General features: G+C 38.8%; 1 protein-coding gene across 4 annotated transcripts in view; it reads right to left on the bottom strand.

Annotated features, from left to right (window-relative positions):
• The window catches only part of erich2 (glutamate-rich 2), a 239,014-nt gene that overhangs the window by 189,929 nt on the left and 34,912 nt on the right, over positions 1-14,173 (bottom strand). For all 4 annotated transcript variants that reach the window (XM_072579305.1, XM_072579308.1, XM_072579306.1 and 1 more), the window contains one exon: positions 10,321-10,357. In XM_072579305.1, the coding sequence (XP_072435406.1) occupies positions 10,321-10,357 (37 nt within the window). The remainder of the gene's footprint in view (positions 1-10,320; positions 10,358-14,173) is intronic.

The raw sequence follows: 14,173 nt of genomic DNA, 5'->3' as shown, positions 1-14,173 counted from the left end.
ACTTCTACTGCCTCCATCCCTTCTTCCTTGTCAAGGAATGCATCCCACATCCTAACTACTCCCTGCATAAAACAAAATAGTCCATGAGCTCCTTATAGTTGTTGGTGGAGATGGCATAAAAGATGGAGAAAGGGTTTTAAGTAAACAATTTGCATAAAAAGAAAACCATGGTGGGAGTTACTTTGCATTCCAGCATGAGCCTGGAATAGTTAAAAGTTTCGGCAAACAAGAGCAGGTCACACAGCACTTCATATGGACTCATCTAATAGTGAATGGCAAGACCAATTGTCCACTATAGCCTTTCACGTCTTTACTCCTTCAACGTAAAGGAACAAAAATTAGAACTCTATCAGAGAGGGTGGTCAGAGTGAGGGACAATAATACTTTTAATGGGGCCTATGATATCAAAGATGGAAGTGAGGGTGTAGCTGCACAGATCAGTAGCTGCAGTAATGTGGGGAAATCAACATTATATAGCAAACACTGAAAATGCTTAAGTTAATAAAAAATTCACAAGTTGATGTCCAAAGCTGGATATTTAAAAAATAATGCATTAATTAATTTTCTTTGGTGAAAAATAATCAAGAAGCTTCTTTTCAAACAATGCCAAGATTGATATATAACTTTTATATTAAAATTTCTAACATTATTGTAAAATACTTTGTACCCTAGATATAACAGCACAATGATCATCCTCCAAATAAAGACAAATCAGTCCTTATATAGTGTGTTATTAATTGGGATATAAGTCAGCCAAGTTTAATATTCAGTACTAAATTAAAATATCAGAAAACATTTCATTTCAATCAGCATCTTACTGAGCGCAAATTAAACTTAGGGATCTTGTGAGTTTTAAATGATAAAGAGATAAGCATGCCTCACAAACAGACGTAATTTTCTTTTAAGGCATCATTACTCCAGTATCATCAGAAAACAATCGACAATAAGTTAAGACACTGTATACATGTTGTATATTATGGTGACTTAAGATCACCAAACTACATACTGCCCAGTTTTAAGACTTTAAGGTGCTTTCTTAAATTGTCATCCCACATTAGTTCATTCAATATTTATTATTATCTTTGAATATTGGTTCAGGAGAACCCCAACATCGATTTAGCCCCCACGTAAGGCACAATAAAAAGAAGAGCAGCAGGAAATTTAAGTTGCAAGTGAGCGGAGTCTCCTTAGGCTATCTATTTATCTTCTGATGGAAATAGATGAACATAAATAGGGGAGGTGATGGCCTAGTGGTATTATCACGAGACAAGATCCAGATAATGTTCCTGCTGACAAGTGTCTGAATCTATCCATGACATATGGTAGAATTTGAATTCAATTTATTGAATTAATAAGGGGTGATCATGAAACCATTGCTAATTGTTGTGGGGGGGGGGGGGGGGGGGGGAAACACATCTGCTTCACTAATGTCCTTTATGGAAGGAAATCTACCATTCTTATATGGTCTGGCCTACATAGGATTAGATTTTAGATTACATTACCTACAGTATGGCAACAGGCCCTTCGGCCCAACAAGTTGGACTGACTGAGCTATCACAAAACAACTCTCCCAACAGTGTTTTGCCTGAATTGTGCTTTCCATGAATATTGCAAAGTTTAGTACCACCGTCATTACAACTATCATCTGATTGCCTTCCTTCAATCCAATGTTATGGGTCTTGTTTTAATTAAAAATAAGTATTTACATCAAATCCAGATAAAGATTATTCCAATAATTCCATTCCATATGATTGCAATAGCTAAAGTTTTCAAGCAGGATTTGTCCTGTGGGCTGATGAACTTCATCACCAGGCTCAAGTGGGGGTCAAAAGCTCATACTGTGAGGAAGAGTTGATCAGTGTGACTTTGCTTTAAACAGATAATTTGTGACAGAGGACAGGATCACCATTCCAATAAGGATAGTGGGAGGGCACTCAAAGCTGGAAGACCTCTCATTAAATAAAGCAGGATGCAGTGAAAGGTATTTGCAAGAATCATGCTTCCAAATGGAGCCATCCTCTTGCCAACTTCTCTAAAATTAAAATGGCTTTAATAACTAGGCCACTACTGATAGCAGGGGTTTGTGATTTTGTGCAATTGTATGTATATATGTATGTGTATGTGTTTTGGAGATTGTGTGAAGAATTGGGAGGGGAGGGAAGACTGTAGCTGCTACTGCATCAGGCTGACAGGAAGGCTCTTGGTGCTAGTCCTCCCCAGTTTCCACACCCAGACAGCTAACAGGCCCCTGCCACCTCTGAAACGTGGAGGCCAACTGGTAAATTGTATGAGGCCTCAGTTAACATATTTTAAATGGCTGTATTACTTTAATTACAAATGCTACAGGAAGGATAGAAAGGGAGGCAAGAGAAGAGGGGAGTGGTGTTTTTGATAAGGGATAGCATTACAGCTGTGCTGAGGGAGGATATTCCTGAAATACATCCAGGGAAGTTATTTGGGTGGAACTGAGAAATAAGAAAGGGATGATCACCTTATTGGGATTGTATTATAGACCCCCTAATGTCAGAGGGAAATGGAGAAACAAACTTGTAAGGAGATCTCAACTATCTGTAAGAATAATAGGGTGGTTATGGTAGGGGATTTTAACTTTCCAAACATAGACTGGGACTGCCATAGTGTTAAAGGTTTAGATGGAGAGGAATTTGTTAAGGAGAATATTTAACAGGGAAATCAGGAAGGCAAAAAGGGGACATGAGATAGCTTTGGCAAATAGAATTAAAGAGAATCCAAAGGGTTTTTACAAATACATTAAGGACAAAAGGGTAACTAGGGAGAGAATAGGGCCCCTCAAAGATCAGCAAGTCGGCCTTTGTGTGGAGCCGCAGAAAATGGAGGAGATACTAAATGAGTATTTTGCATCAGTATTTACTGTGGAAAAGGAGATGGAAGATATAGACTGTAGGAAAATAGACAGTGACATCTTGCAAAATGTCCATATTACAGAGGAGGAAGTGCTGGATGTCTTGAAACACATAAAAGTGGATAACTCCCCAGGACCTGATCAGGTATACCCTAGAACTCTGTGGGAAGCTAGAGAAGTGATTGCTGGGCCTCTTGCTGAGATATTTGTATCATCGATAGTCACAGGTGAAGTGCTGGAAGACTGGAGGTTGGCTAACGTGGTGTTTAAGAAGGGTGGTAAGGTCAAGCCAGGGAACAATAGACCAGTGAGCCTGATGTCGGTGGTGGGCAAGTTGTTGGAGGGAATCCTGTGGGACAGCTAATGACTCTAATTGACAACTCACTGTAACACAGCTGATTCAGGAAAACGGAGAGAAGATGGAGTTGGGAAACATATTGACTGTGACACTTTTAGCACCCATCCATCTCAGTACCTGGCCCTAAAAAGAGTTACAGGTCAAGCCGTAGAGTCATAATGGCTCAAAAACAAACTACACAGCACAAGGAGCACCATGCTATCTCTCTAGAAAACAATCCAGCATACTAATCACCTCAGGGTTTCCAGACAACTAAGTACTTAACAAAATTAAAGAGAATCATTGCATTAGATTAGGTGATTTGTTCTCATGATGTTTGCTCTGTTTTCCATTGTTTCCAGACTGTCTTCCACTGACTGATACAGGTTTCTTTCTTTCTCCCCTGTAGACTTTCACAGATTAATTCTCCCTCTCTGTATTCTGCTGACTTCCTCCACATTCACACACTTTGTCTCTCCCTGATTCCTGCAGGTTCACTTTCTCTGTCTACCACTGACTTGTACAGTTCACCCTTTCTGCCTTCCACTGATCCCTGCTGTTAATATTGGTTAAAAATCACACAACACCAGGTTATAGTCCAACAGGTTTAATTGGAGGCACGCTAGCTTTTGGAGCGACGCTCCTTCATCAGGTGATGGACCTGATGAAGGAGCGGTGATAGTCTATCGCCTGATGAAGGAGCATCGCTCCGAAAGCTAGCGTGCCTCCAATTAAACCTGTTGGACTATAACCTGGTATTGTGTGATTTTTAACTTTGTACACCCCAGTCCAAAACTGGCATCTTCAAATCATGGTTAGTATTGGTCTCCAACACTTTCCTTCAGGCTCTATTCCTTCCTGACTCCAACTGACCGCCCACTGCCACTTTCAGCTATGGGTTCCTGACACTGTTTTTGGTAAGCCTGACACTCTCCCCACTAACTCTCTGCTATGTGGGCCATCAGCACTATCCTCCCTCAGGTTCACTCTTTTCATCTCTTTCTCACTTCCTTTTGTTCTTTCTCCTGTTAACTCCCTAAGTTAAAGGAAGTATTTAGGAATCACCCTCATGTAATTCCTTAGTATGTGTCCCTGTGCTTGTTTACTTGTCTTAGTGTTTAAATTAGATTCTGTCCAGTGGCTCGAGCTTTGGAAATTAAATTTCTTGCCTTCCATTGGATCCAGTTCAAATAAGTATGAATGACAATTTCATGAAGTTCTGGATCTTGATGGCCTGAGTTGGGCAATACAGCCGAGCTGATGGCCCAGATGAAGGCTAACCAGAACTTTGTATAGCTGAAATATGACTTGTATTGTATCATTGGGAAATTTAAATATGTGGATTTCTATTGCAATGACCAAATAATTAATGGGACAGTGAATAGCTGAGATCCAACATTGACCCTTGCAAGACACCACTCGTCACATCCTGCCAATTAGAGTACCTGCCCATCATCCCTACTTTCTGGGTACCTCTACACTGCCAATTTCTAAATAGATCAGTAATCTGCCTTCAATTCTGAGATCTTCAGAGCAGCCAACAGTCTCTGGATTGCCTTCTGGACATCCATGTAATTAATGCCTAGAATAATATAAACATTCTCTGTACATTAGTACAGCCATAATTTCAAAAACTATGAGCAGATTTGTTAGGCTTGACCTACCCTTTGAAAATCTATGCTGGCTATCTCTGATGAAAATTCCAAGGTGGGGTTCATTCACCCTTTCTTCAATTATAGACTTTAGCAATTCTCTGAAAAGAAAGGTTAACTTATTTATAGTTTTCTGATTTCCTTCTCCCAACCTTTCTTAAAGGACAAAGGAAAACATGATAAGAGATAGGAAGCATTTTTCACTGCTCCCTGAGCACACTGGACTCATTCCAGTGAAAACAGAACACATGAGCTTGGAATAATAACTAATTTCCTGCACAAACGTAATTTTCACAAGTTTACAAAAAAAAAATAGACTATTTTCCTAATCAACCTTTTACAGAGATGTTATTGCACATCTCTGGAGCAGGTGGGACTTGAACTCAGACCTCCTAGTCAAGGGGCTGAGGACACATTCACAACACCACAAGAAGGCCAAGTTTACAATGTTATTCTCTTAGTCTCATTCGCCCCACTTCCTGGTATTTAACTCATTTATCACATGATTTCCTCATTGCGTTCACACACTGGAACTTGTAACTATTCAGGATGGTTACAAGGGAATTCCTACTGAGCCTGGCTCAGTGTAAGTTGGGAGTTTCTCACCTGTGTAAATCTGACAACAGGGTATCCTTCAATTTAGTCTGATGGACAGCATGTTCTAGCTCTCTTATGTTATTGCTAGTACTGGAAAATTACCTTTAATAGGCTTTGGAATAAGAGTAAACTATAGTAATGGAAAACTATCAAAGAAGGAAAGTAAAGATGCAAGATAGCTTACAGATTCCACTTCCTTAACAGTTTGAAAAACAATGCCAATAACCCATTCAATATTTAAATTGGAACGTTAAGTTCCATTTTACTAGGTTCAGAGAAAGTCCAAAAACAGTGCCAAGCTTCGAATATTTTGACACCTCATATATTTGTGATAAAAGTTAAAATAAAATATATAATGAGGAATTTCTTTTTTATCCAATCTTTGTATAAGAGGTTATGAAAAGACTGAATTTTCCATCAATTTATTTCCCAGATATAAAGTTCTATACAAAAGCCTGCTAATTATTGGTACTCGAAAAACATTCCAGACTCCTTTTCTACTTCTCACTATTCAACCTTAACTTGCTGTCTATTAGAAATAACAATCCCTATGTCCAAAGCAAGGAACCAATTTTTATATGGAGCTAAAAACAGTAATTGCTGGAAAATCTCAACAGGTCTGTAAGTTCGAACCCAAAACATTAATTCTGATTTCTTTCCATAGATCCTGCCAGACCTGCTGACTTTTCCAACAATTTCTATTTTTGTTTTTGATTTCCAGTGTCCACAGTTCTTTCCATTTTTATTTCGTATTCCAGCCTCGGGCGACTGTCTGTGTGGAGTTTGCACATTCTTCCTCTGTCTGCATGGGTTTCCTCCGGGTGCTTTGGTTTCCTCCCACAATCCAAAGATGTGCAGGTCAGGTGAATTGGCCATGCTAAGTTGCCCTTAGTGTTATGTGCATTAGTCAGAGGAAAACGTGTCTGGGTGGTTTACCCTTCAGAGGGTCGGTGTGGACTGGTTGGGCCGAAGGGCCTGTTTCCACACTGTAGAGAATCTAATCTAATAAAAAATCTGACTCTAGACCCAAACTTGTAGCCTCCAATGTCATTCTGCACCAGATAATTACCTAATTTTGAAGAACTTAACATTGTTACTGTATAACATTTGAAGGGATTCCGCTTCACTCAACCATTAATTTGCTCTTTAGTCTAAATGTTCTAACTATGTCTATGTCATCCCAGCCATTCAGCATTTTTTCGAAAAACAGATCACCTTCTCCCTTTGTCCTTTTTCCTGCAATAAAATCAAGTTGCACTCCACAAGTTTTCCTCATAAATTTGAAAATACTAATTCATCTTTTATATTCTTCTAGGAAGCATTAAATGCTTCCGCATTTTATTTTAGTGAAAATGCCTAAACTTTGCACACCATATTCAAATAGTCAGAGAATTATATAGAACATACAGCACAGGTATAGGCCATTCTGTCCAGCGTGTCTACTTTTGTGTTTATGCTTTAAACAAGCCTCCCCCCCCCCCAATTTAAATATTCATTTTTGGGTCTGTCTAAAAGCTAATAATTTTGCTTGTAGCACACATTTAATGCATCCAGTAACCTTAGACTGACCATTGCACCACAAAGAGAATGTATACTATTGGTGATGACATCTATTAAATGAAAAGTATACCAAAGTCCAATTGACTACATTGGTGGAAATAAAACATCATATTTTGAAAAAGAATAGGGTGTTCTCCTTATTCACCCTTGGCCAATATTCACCTTTCAAACAACAGCACGAAAAGAAAATAGAAAATCAAGAAAATAGGAGGGGTAGGCCATTTGGCCCTTCAAGACTGCTCCTCCACTCAGTATAACCCTGGCTTCTTATCCAACTCAGCATCCTATTCCCTCTCCCCATACTTGATCCTTTAGCGCTAAGAACTACATCTAATTTCGTGAAAACATTCAATGTTTTCAAGACTGGAGCAACTGGGCTTGTATACCCTTGAGTTTAGAAAACTGAGAGGGGATCTGATTGAGACATAAGATTATTAAAGGATTGGACACTCTGGAGGCAGGAAACATGTTTCCGCTGATGAGTGAGTGCCGAACCAGAGGACACAGCTTAAAAATACGGGGTAGACCATTTAGGACAGAGATGAGGAGAAACTTCTTCACCCAGAGAGTGGTGGCTGTGTGGAATGCTCTTCCCCAGAGGGCAGTGGAGGCTCAGTCTCTGGATTCATTTAAGAAAGAGTTGGATAGAGCTCTCAAGGATAGTGGAATCAAGGGTTATGGAGATAAGGCAGGAACAGGATACTGATTAAGGATGATCAGCCATGATCATATTGAATGGTGGTGCAGGCTCGAAGGGCAGAATGGCCTACTCCTGCACCTATTGTCTATTGTCTTGGCCTCAAACACTTTCTCTGACAGAAATTTCTCCTCATCTCAATATTGAACGGTTTACCCCATACCCTTAGATTGTGACCCATGGTTCTGGATCCCCCAGTCATTGGAAACATCCTTCCTATATTTACCTTATCTAGTCCTGTTAGAATTTTATAAGTTCCGAAGAGATGCCCCTCATTCTTCTGAATTCCAGTGTATACATTCCTAACCACTCTAATCTCTTTTCATACATCAATGCTACCATTCCAGGAATCAGCCTGGTGAATCTTTGTTCACTCCCACCATAGCCAGAGCATCCTTTCTCAGGTAAGGAGGCAAAAACTACACATAATACCAAGGCTCTGCACACAACTGCAGCAAGATATTTCTGCTCTAGTACTCCAATCCTTTAACTATGAAGGTCAAAATACCATTTACCCCCTTCACCACCTGCTGACCTGCATGTTTATTTTCAGTGACTGATGTATAAAGATATTGATGTCTTATTGTACCTTCTCCTTTCTCAATCCATCACTGTTCAGATATTAATCAATTTTTCTGTTCTTGCTACCAAAGTGGATAACCTCACAATAATTAACATTGTACTTCATCTGCCAGGCATTTACATGCTCAATTTAGGCAAATTACACTAAAGCATCTCTGCATTCTCCTCACAGTTCACAGTCCTATCCAGATTTGTGTCATCTGCAAACTTGAAGGTATTACATAGCTCCCTCATCTGAATCACTAGCATATCATCCGTTATTATCATATTGCCATCTGTGAAAGTTTGCTCTGATACATACTGACTGATACATTTCAAATTATAACATTGACCAAAATACTTCATAGATTGAAAAGCACTTTGAGATGTTCAGTAGTTGAAAAGTTCTATATAAATATATCTTTTTATTTCACCATGCATTATAAAGCTAGCCCAGATCAAAATGCCAAAATGGAAAACCCTATATCAACATTTTATAATAGGTAAAACCTGACTTTGGAAGGGAAAATCCCATTTTCCTCAGTACATGAGGTTTCAAATGGCAAAAAAATTTTTAAATTTGTTACACAATGTTACTATATTTTCATTTAGCACTTGATGATTTATATTTCAATGTTGGTGTCTGCTCCCAACACAAACTTATTTGAAGACAGCACAAATCAGAGTTTAGGCCTGGAAATCAGTGTCACAAAAAGACATGGATACACTGAACCATAAGCCAAATTATTCAATCTGTATTCCAATTGATACAGATTCTGTACTGGGATCCATGCCTTGCATCATTTAAAACTACAAGACCATAACAAATAGGAACAAGAGTAGGCTTTTCACCCACTCAAGTCTGCTCTGCCACTTAATAGGATCATGGCTGATCCAACATTCCTCAAGTCCACTTTCCTGCCCCTCCCCTTAAAATATTGATCAGTAGGGGAATTAAGTGTTATTTATCTCAGCCTGAAATATACACAAGAACTCTGCTGCCATAGCTGTCTGCGGCAAGGAGTTCCAAAGACTGAACACTCTAAGAGAAGATATTCCTTTTCATCTCAGAATTAAATTAATGCCCCTTTATCCTGATACTATGTTCTCTGGTCCGAGACTCTCCATGAGGGGGAACATTGTCTCAGCATTTAACCTGTCAAGCCCCTTAAGAATCCTATATGTTTCAGGGAGATAACATCTCATTCTTCTAAACTCCAGTGAGTAGTGTCTCCTAACCTGTTTAGCCTTTGTTCATAATTGGGGATCCTCAATATTGGGAACCATCTTAGTGAACCTTCTCTGAACTGCCTCCAATTTCCTTAAATAAGGACACCAAAACTGCTCACAGTACTCTGATGGTCTCAGCAAAACCTTGTAGACTGCTAAGACTTCCCTAATTTTATTTCAAGAGCATTGGAGTATAAGGCCCAACATTCCATTACTCTTCCCAATTACCTACAAGCTTTCTGTGTATTGTGCACAAACACACACAAGTCTATGGGGGTGCATTTGCATTTGCAGATACATTCTATTTCGTTCAACAATCTATAGGCAGTTAGGCCATGTGACATTTTATAAGTCCCTACTTTGGAAATAGAACCAGTCTGACTAAAGATTGGGATATTGACAGTCTCTAAGCTCACACCTTTAATGTATTGTCTGAGCTAGGATGTTACTTTTTTTGATAAAACCTTAAGTTATTTCGGGACTATGATTTGAAAGAAATTCTGGGATTTAGATATTAATGAATTGAAACCTTCAACCTATTTTAAGTGATGAAAGACTTAACACCAACCTAGCTTTGTTCAATATGCTGCATCAGTTGTATGACACTTTGAATTTTTATTTTAAATTCTGTGACCCATGATCCTGCCCCGCCTAGCTGCGAAAGCTTGTATTTCAAAATAAACTGTTTGGACCCTAACCTGGTGTTGTGTGATTTTTAACTACAAACATTTCATCATTCTGAACAATGGGAACTGCTCTTCCAAAGGTTTGGGTACAAGGGGGAAAAGTACACTATTTTACTCACCGTGCCATTACTTGCAAAGGCTCCACAATAAGTGAATCTGGAAAAGAACACGAAATAAGAGACACTGTCAAGAAAGATACTGAAAATATTTGTTTATTCAACGGAGACAAATTAAATAATTATTTTAAAATTGTGATTTATATTTGTTGGAAACTTAAGCAATCTTAATTAGCTGAACAGATGACAGGTAAGCATCTTACATATGTGTGCAAGAAATATTATATGAAATAAAATAGATTGAAATGAAAGAGTTCAATGCAAGTGACTGTCCAGAAATATAAGCAGGAGGAATGGTTAGTGAGAACTGTACAAGGAAATGTATTTATAATAATGCAGCATAGCACTTTAAATTCAGGTTGCTTAAAAATGTATGTATCTTTTTAATACCTTTAGTACAGTCATGTTACTGGGAAAAAATACAAATTAAAGAAATAAAATAAATGTTAAATTGAAGACTGACCTATACACTTAATTATAAGGCCGAGGGAGTGCTGCTGAACAAAGAGACCTTGGAGTGCAGGTTCATAGCTCCTTGAAAGTGGAGTCGCAGGTAGACAGGATTGTGAAGAAGGCGTTTGTTATGGTTTCCTTAATTGATCAGAGTATTGAGTACAGCAGTTAGGAGTTGCGGCTGTACAGGACATTGGTTAGGCCACTGTTGGAATATTGCATGCAATTCTGGTCTCCTTCCTATGATGTTGTGAAACTTGAAAGGGTTCAGAAAAGATCTACAAGGATGTTGCCAGGGTTGGAGGATTTGAGCTACAGGGAGAGGCTGAACAGGGTGGGACTGTTTTCCCTGGAGCATTAGAGGCTGAGGGGTGACCTGACGGAGGTTTACAAAAGCATGAGGGGCATAGATAGGATAAATAAACAAAGTCTTTTCCCTGGGATTGGGGAGTCCAGAACTAGAGGGCATAGGTTTAGGGTGAGAGAAGAAAGATATAAAAGAGACCTAAGGGACAACATTTTCATGCACAGGGTGGTACGTGTATGGAATGAGCTGCCAGAGGAAGTGGTGGAGGCTAGTACGATTGCAACATTTAAAAGGCATTTGGATGAGTATATGAATAGGAAAGGTTTGGAGGAATATGGGTCAGGTGCTGGCAGATGGGACTAGACTGGGTTGGGATACCCGGTCGGCACGGACGGGTTGGACTGAAGGGTCTGTTTCCGTGCTGTACATCTTTGTGACTCTATGACTGATGTTGAAAAGCTTTAACCTTAAGATAGAATTCAAAATGTTTATTGAGGGTAGATGGAAAAATGAAGGGGCAGTGGGACTTTGGGGAGGAATTTCTAGACAATAAACTGAAGGAAGTTTTTGCCATCAATATAGGAGCAAAGGGCATGAACAAGAGACCAATCGAAGTACAGAAGAACAGTAAGGCAAGTCTTAAAAGGTAATGCGGAGATAAGGTAAGATAAGATATGACAACAAAATCATATAAATAAGGAGCACGAGTACATTATTTTGTCCCTCAAACCTGTTCCAGCATTTGATAAGATTATAGCCAATCATATTGGGGCCTCAACTTCACTCTTCTGCCTACCTCCCATACCTTTCAATTCCCTTGTTGGTCAGAAATCTAATTTTGGTTTTAAAAAGTATACAGTACAATGAATCTGCTCCACCTACCTCTGTGGGGAATACAACCTTAAAGATTCGTGATCCTCAGAGAGAAAAACAATTCTCTATGTCTCATCATCAATGGAAAGTCTCTTACTTTTAAAGTGTGTCCTCCAGTTCTGGTCTCTCCTACTTCCTTTCAGCATGAACCTTCTCATTCTCCAAACTGACCCCACTAGTGCTTCATCTTGAAGAAAGGTATTAAATTCCACCAAGCAATTTTGATTAAAGAATTAATCCAAAGTAGAGCAGGCTTGTTGTACTCTCTGTGCACAGCTTCAGTGTGTAATGTGAATGCTGGACATAGCCTTGTCTGCAGTAATGCGGTTCAGTGTGAGACCAAATTTAGGGAAGTAGATTTGCTTATCTCCTTAGCTACTTTCAACTTCACTTTTTGCCAAAAATCTTGTGTTAAATTATTGGTGTGCAATGCATTCGGCAAATAAGATTGGAGTCTAGATTATCAAATCACATGCTATCTCTTCATGGAGCTTTATAAAAATTGATACTTCTAATAATTAAACAAAAGCCTTACAGCTCAGTTTCAACATATTAGGATATCAATCTTGATCTAGCTTTTATAAAACATTCACTATGCTTTTACAAACTGTAAGAACGGAGGCTGGAGGAATGCACTATGACTCTTAACCCACAGCTCTACTAGTTACAGAATTAAATAACAATTAGTTTTCCAGTTATCAAGATGATCAATTAAATACCTTAACTATATCAAGTTTTAAATAGCAAATTGATGCTTGAAATCTGTGAACAAACGTATCAAAGGATGCCACCATAGCCTATTACACACACTTGGGTTTAACAAGATTAGTGCCATTGATCTAAATGTATAGCTTAAATACAAAGATTGTCATTCTACATTTTATAGACCTGGCAACCAGATTTAGTTTATCCACAATAGTACACTGTAAGGACAAAAGACTTATCATAGATTAAATCAAGGACAAATGGATATGAACTGTACTTGTTTCTGACCAGAAGCAAAAGTGATGCCAAGTATCAGGAGTTTTGAAGAACATCTGTATCTTACTGGAGGATATTAGAGTGCTCTCTCCTCCAGCTGGAAAAGTGATCTTAGAATGTCTTTAGCTCTTTCTTTTGTATCAATGAACATAAACGTGGTATTTACCCTTGATGATACGTTTGACGGAGATATTGCTGAAAGTTTTTTTTGAAAAGGAGCAGATACAGAAGTAAACTATGGAAACTAAACAAATAAAATTATGAGGGGCATGGATAGGATGAGGTGGGCGTGGGTCCAGACCTAGAGGGCATAGGTTTAGGGTAAGAGGAAAAAGATATAAAAAGGGCAGCTTTTTCACACAGAGGGCGGTGCATGTATGGAATGAGCTGCCAGAGGAAATGGTGCAGGATGGTACAATTACAACATTTATAAGGCATCTGGATGGGTATATGAATAGGAAGGGTTTAAAGGGATATGCTGGTAAGTAGGACTAGATTAGGTTGGGATATCTGGTTGGCATGGACAAGTTGGACTGAAGGGTCTGTTTCCGTGCTGTACAACTCTGCGACTCTATGACTCTAAATGTGTCAATCACTTGACTGATGCTTGAAATTATGCTATTTTCAGTGACATCCACTTTGCTGAAAAATTAAAATGTTCAACTAAAAACTGACCCTACAACTTTTTATTGGTATCAACGAGGAAAACATTCAGGCATCTTTGTGATACATGATTATTAGGATCTAAAAAAAAGAGACAGCATTTACAAACAAAACAGGGATTGCAAGAGAAACTCAGCAGATCTGGCAGCATTTGTGAAGTCAAAGTAGAGTTAATGTTTCGAGTCCAGTGACCCTTTTTCAGAACTGATAACAGCTAGAAAAAGATGGTATGAGTGATTGAATAGGTGGAGATGGAGCCCAGAGACAGAGAACAACAATAAGGCAGCCAAAGGGCTAGGTACAGTAGAACCTCGACTATCCGAATATCAATTATCCAAATTTCAGATTATTTGAACAAGATCTCAAGGTCCAGCAAAAACATTCCATCAAAGAGGTAAGTGAATTCAGATTACCTGCACTGAAGAACATGTGAAAATGGTGGCAAAAATAAAGAAACACAAGCATCTCAAGCAACAGCGACTGGATTTTTTAATGTAAGGATTAGATACACAGCCTTTTGAAAAGTGAGTGCTTTGTTCCCTTCACTTTACTGTGCCATTCATGAAAAAAATGGCCGAG

Source organism: Chiloscyllium punctatum, chromosome 10 (genome assembly GCF_047496795.1).
Source record: "Chiloscyllium punctatum isolate Juve2018m chromosome 10, sChiPun1.3, whole genome shotgun sequence".
NCBI lineage: Eukaryota > Metazoa > Chordata > Chondrichthyes > Orectolobiformes > Hemiscylliidae > Chiloscyllium > Chiloscyllium punctatum.
The sequence above is the reverse complement of the archived record's forward strand: the minus strand, read 5'-3'. Positions and strand labels throughout refer to the sequence as shown.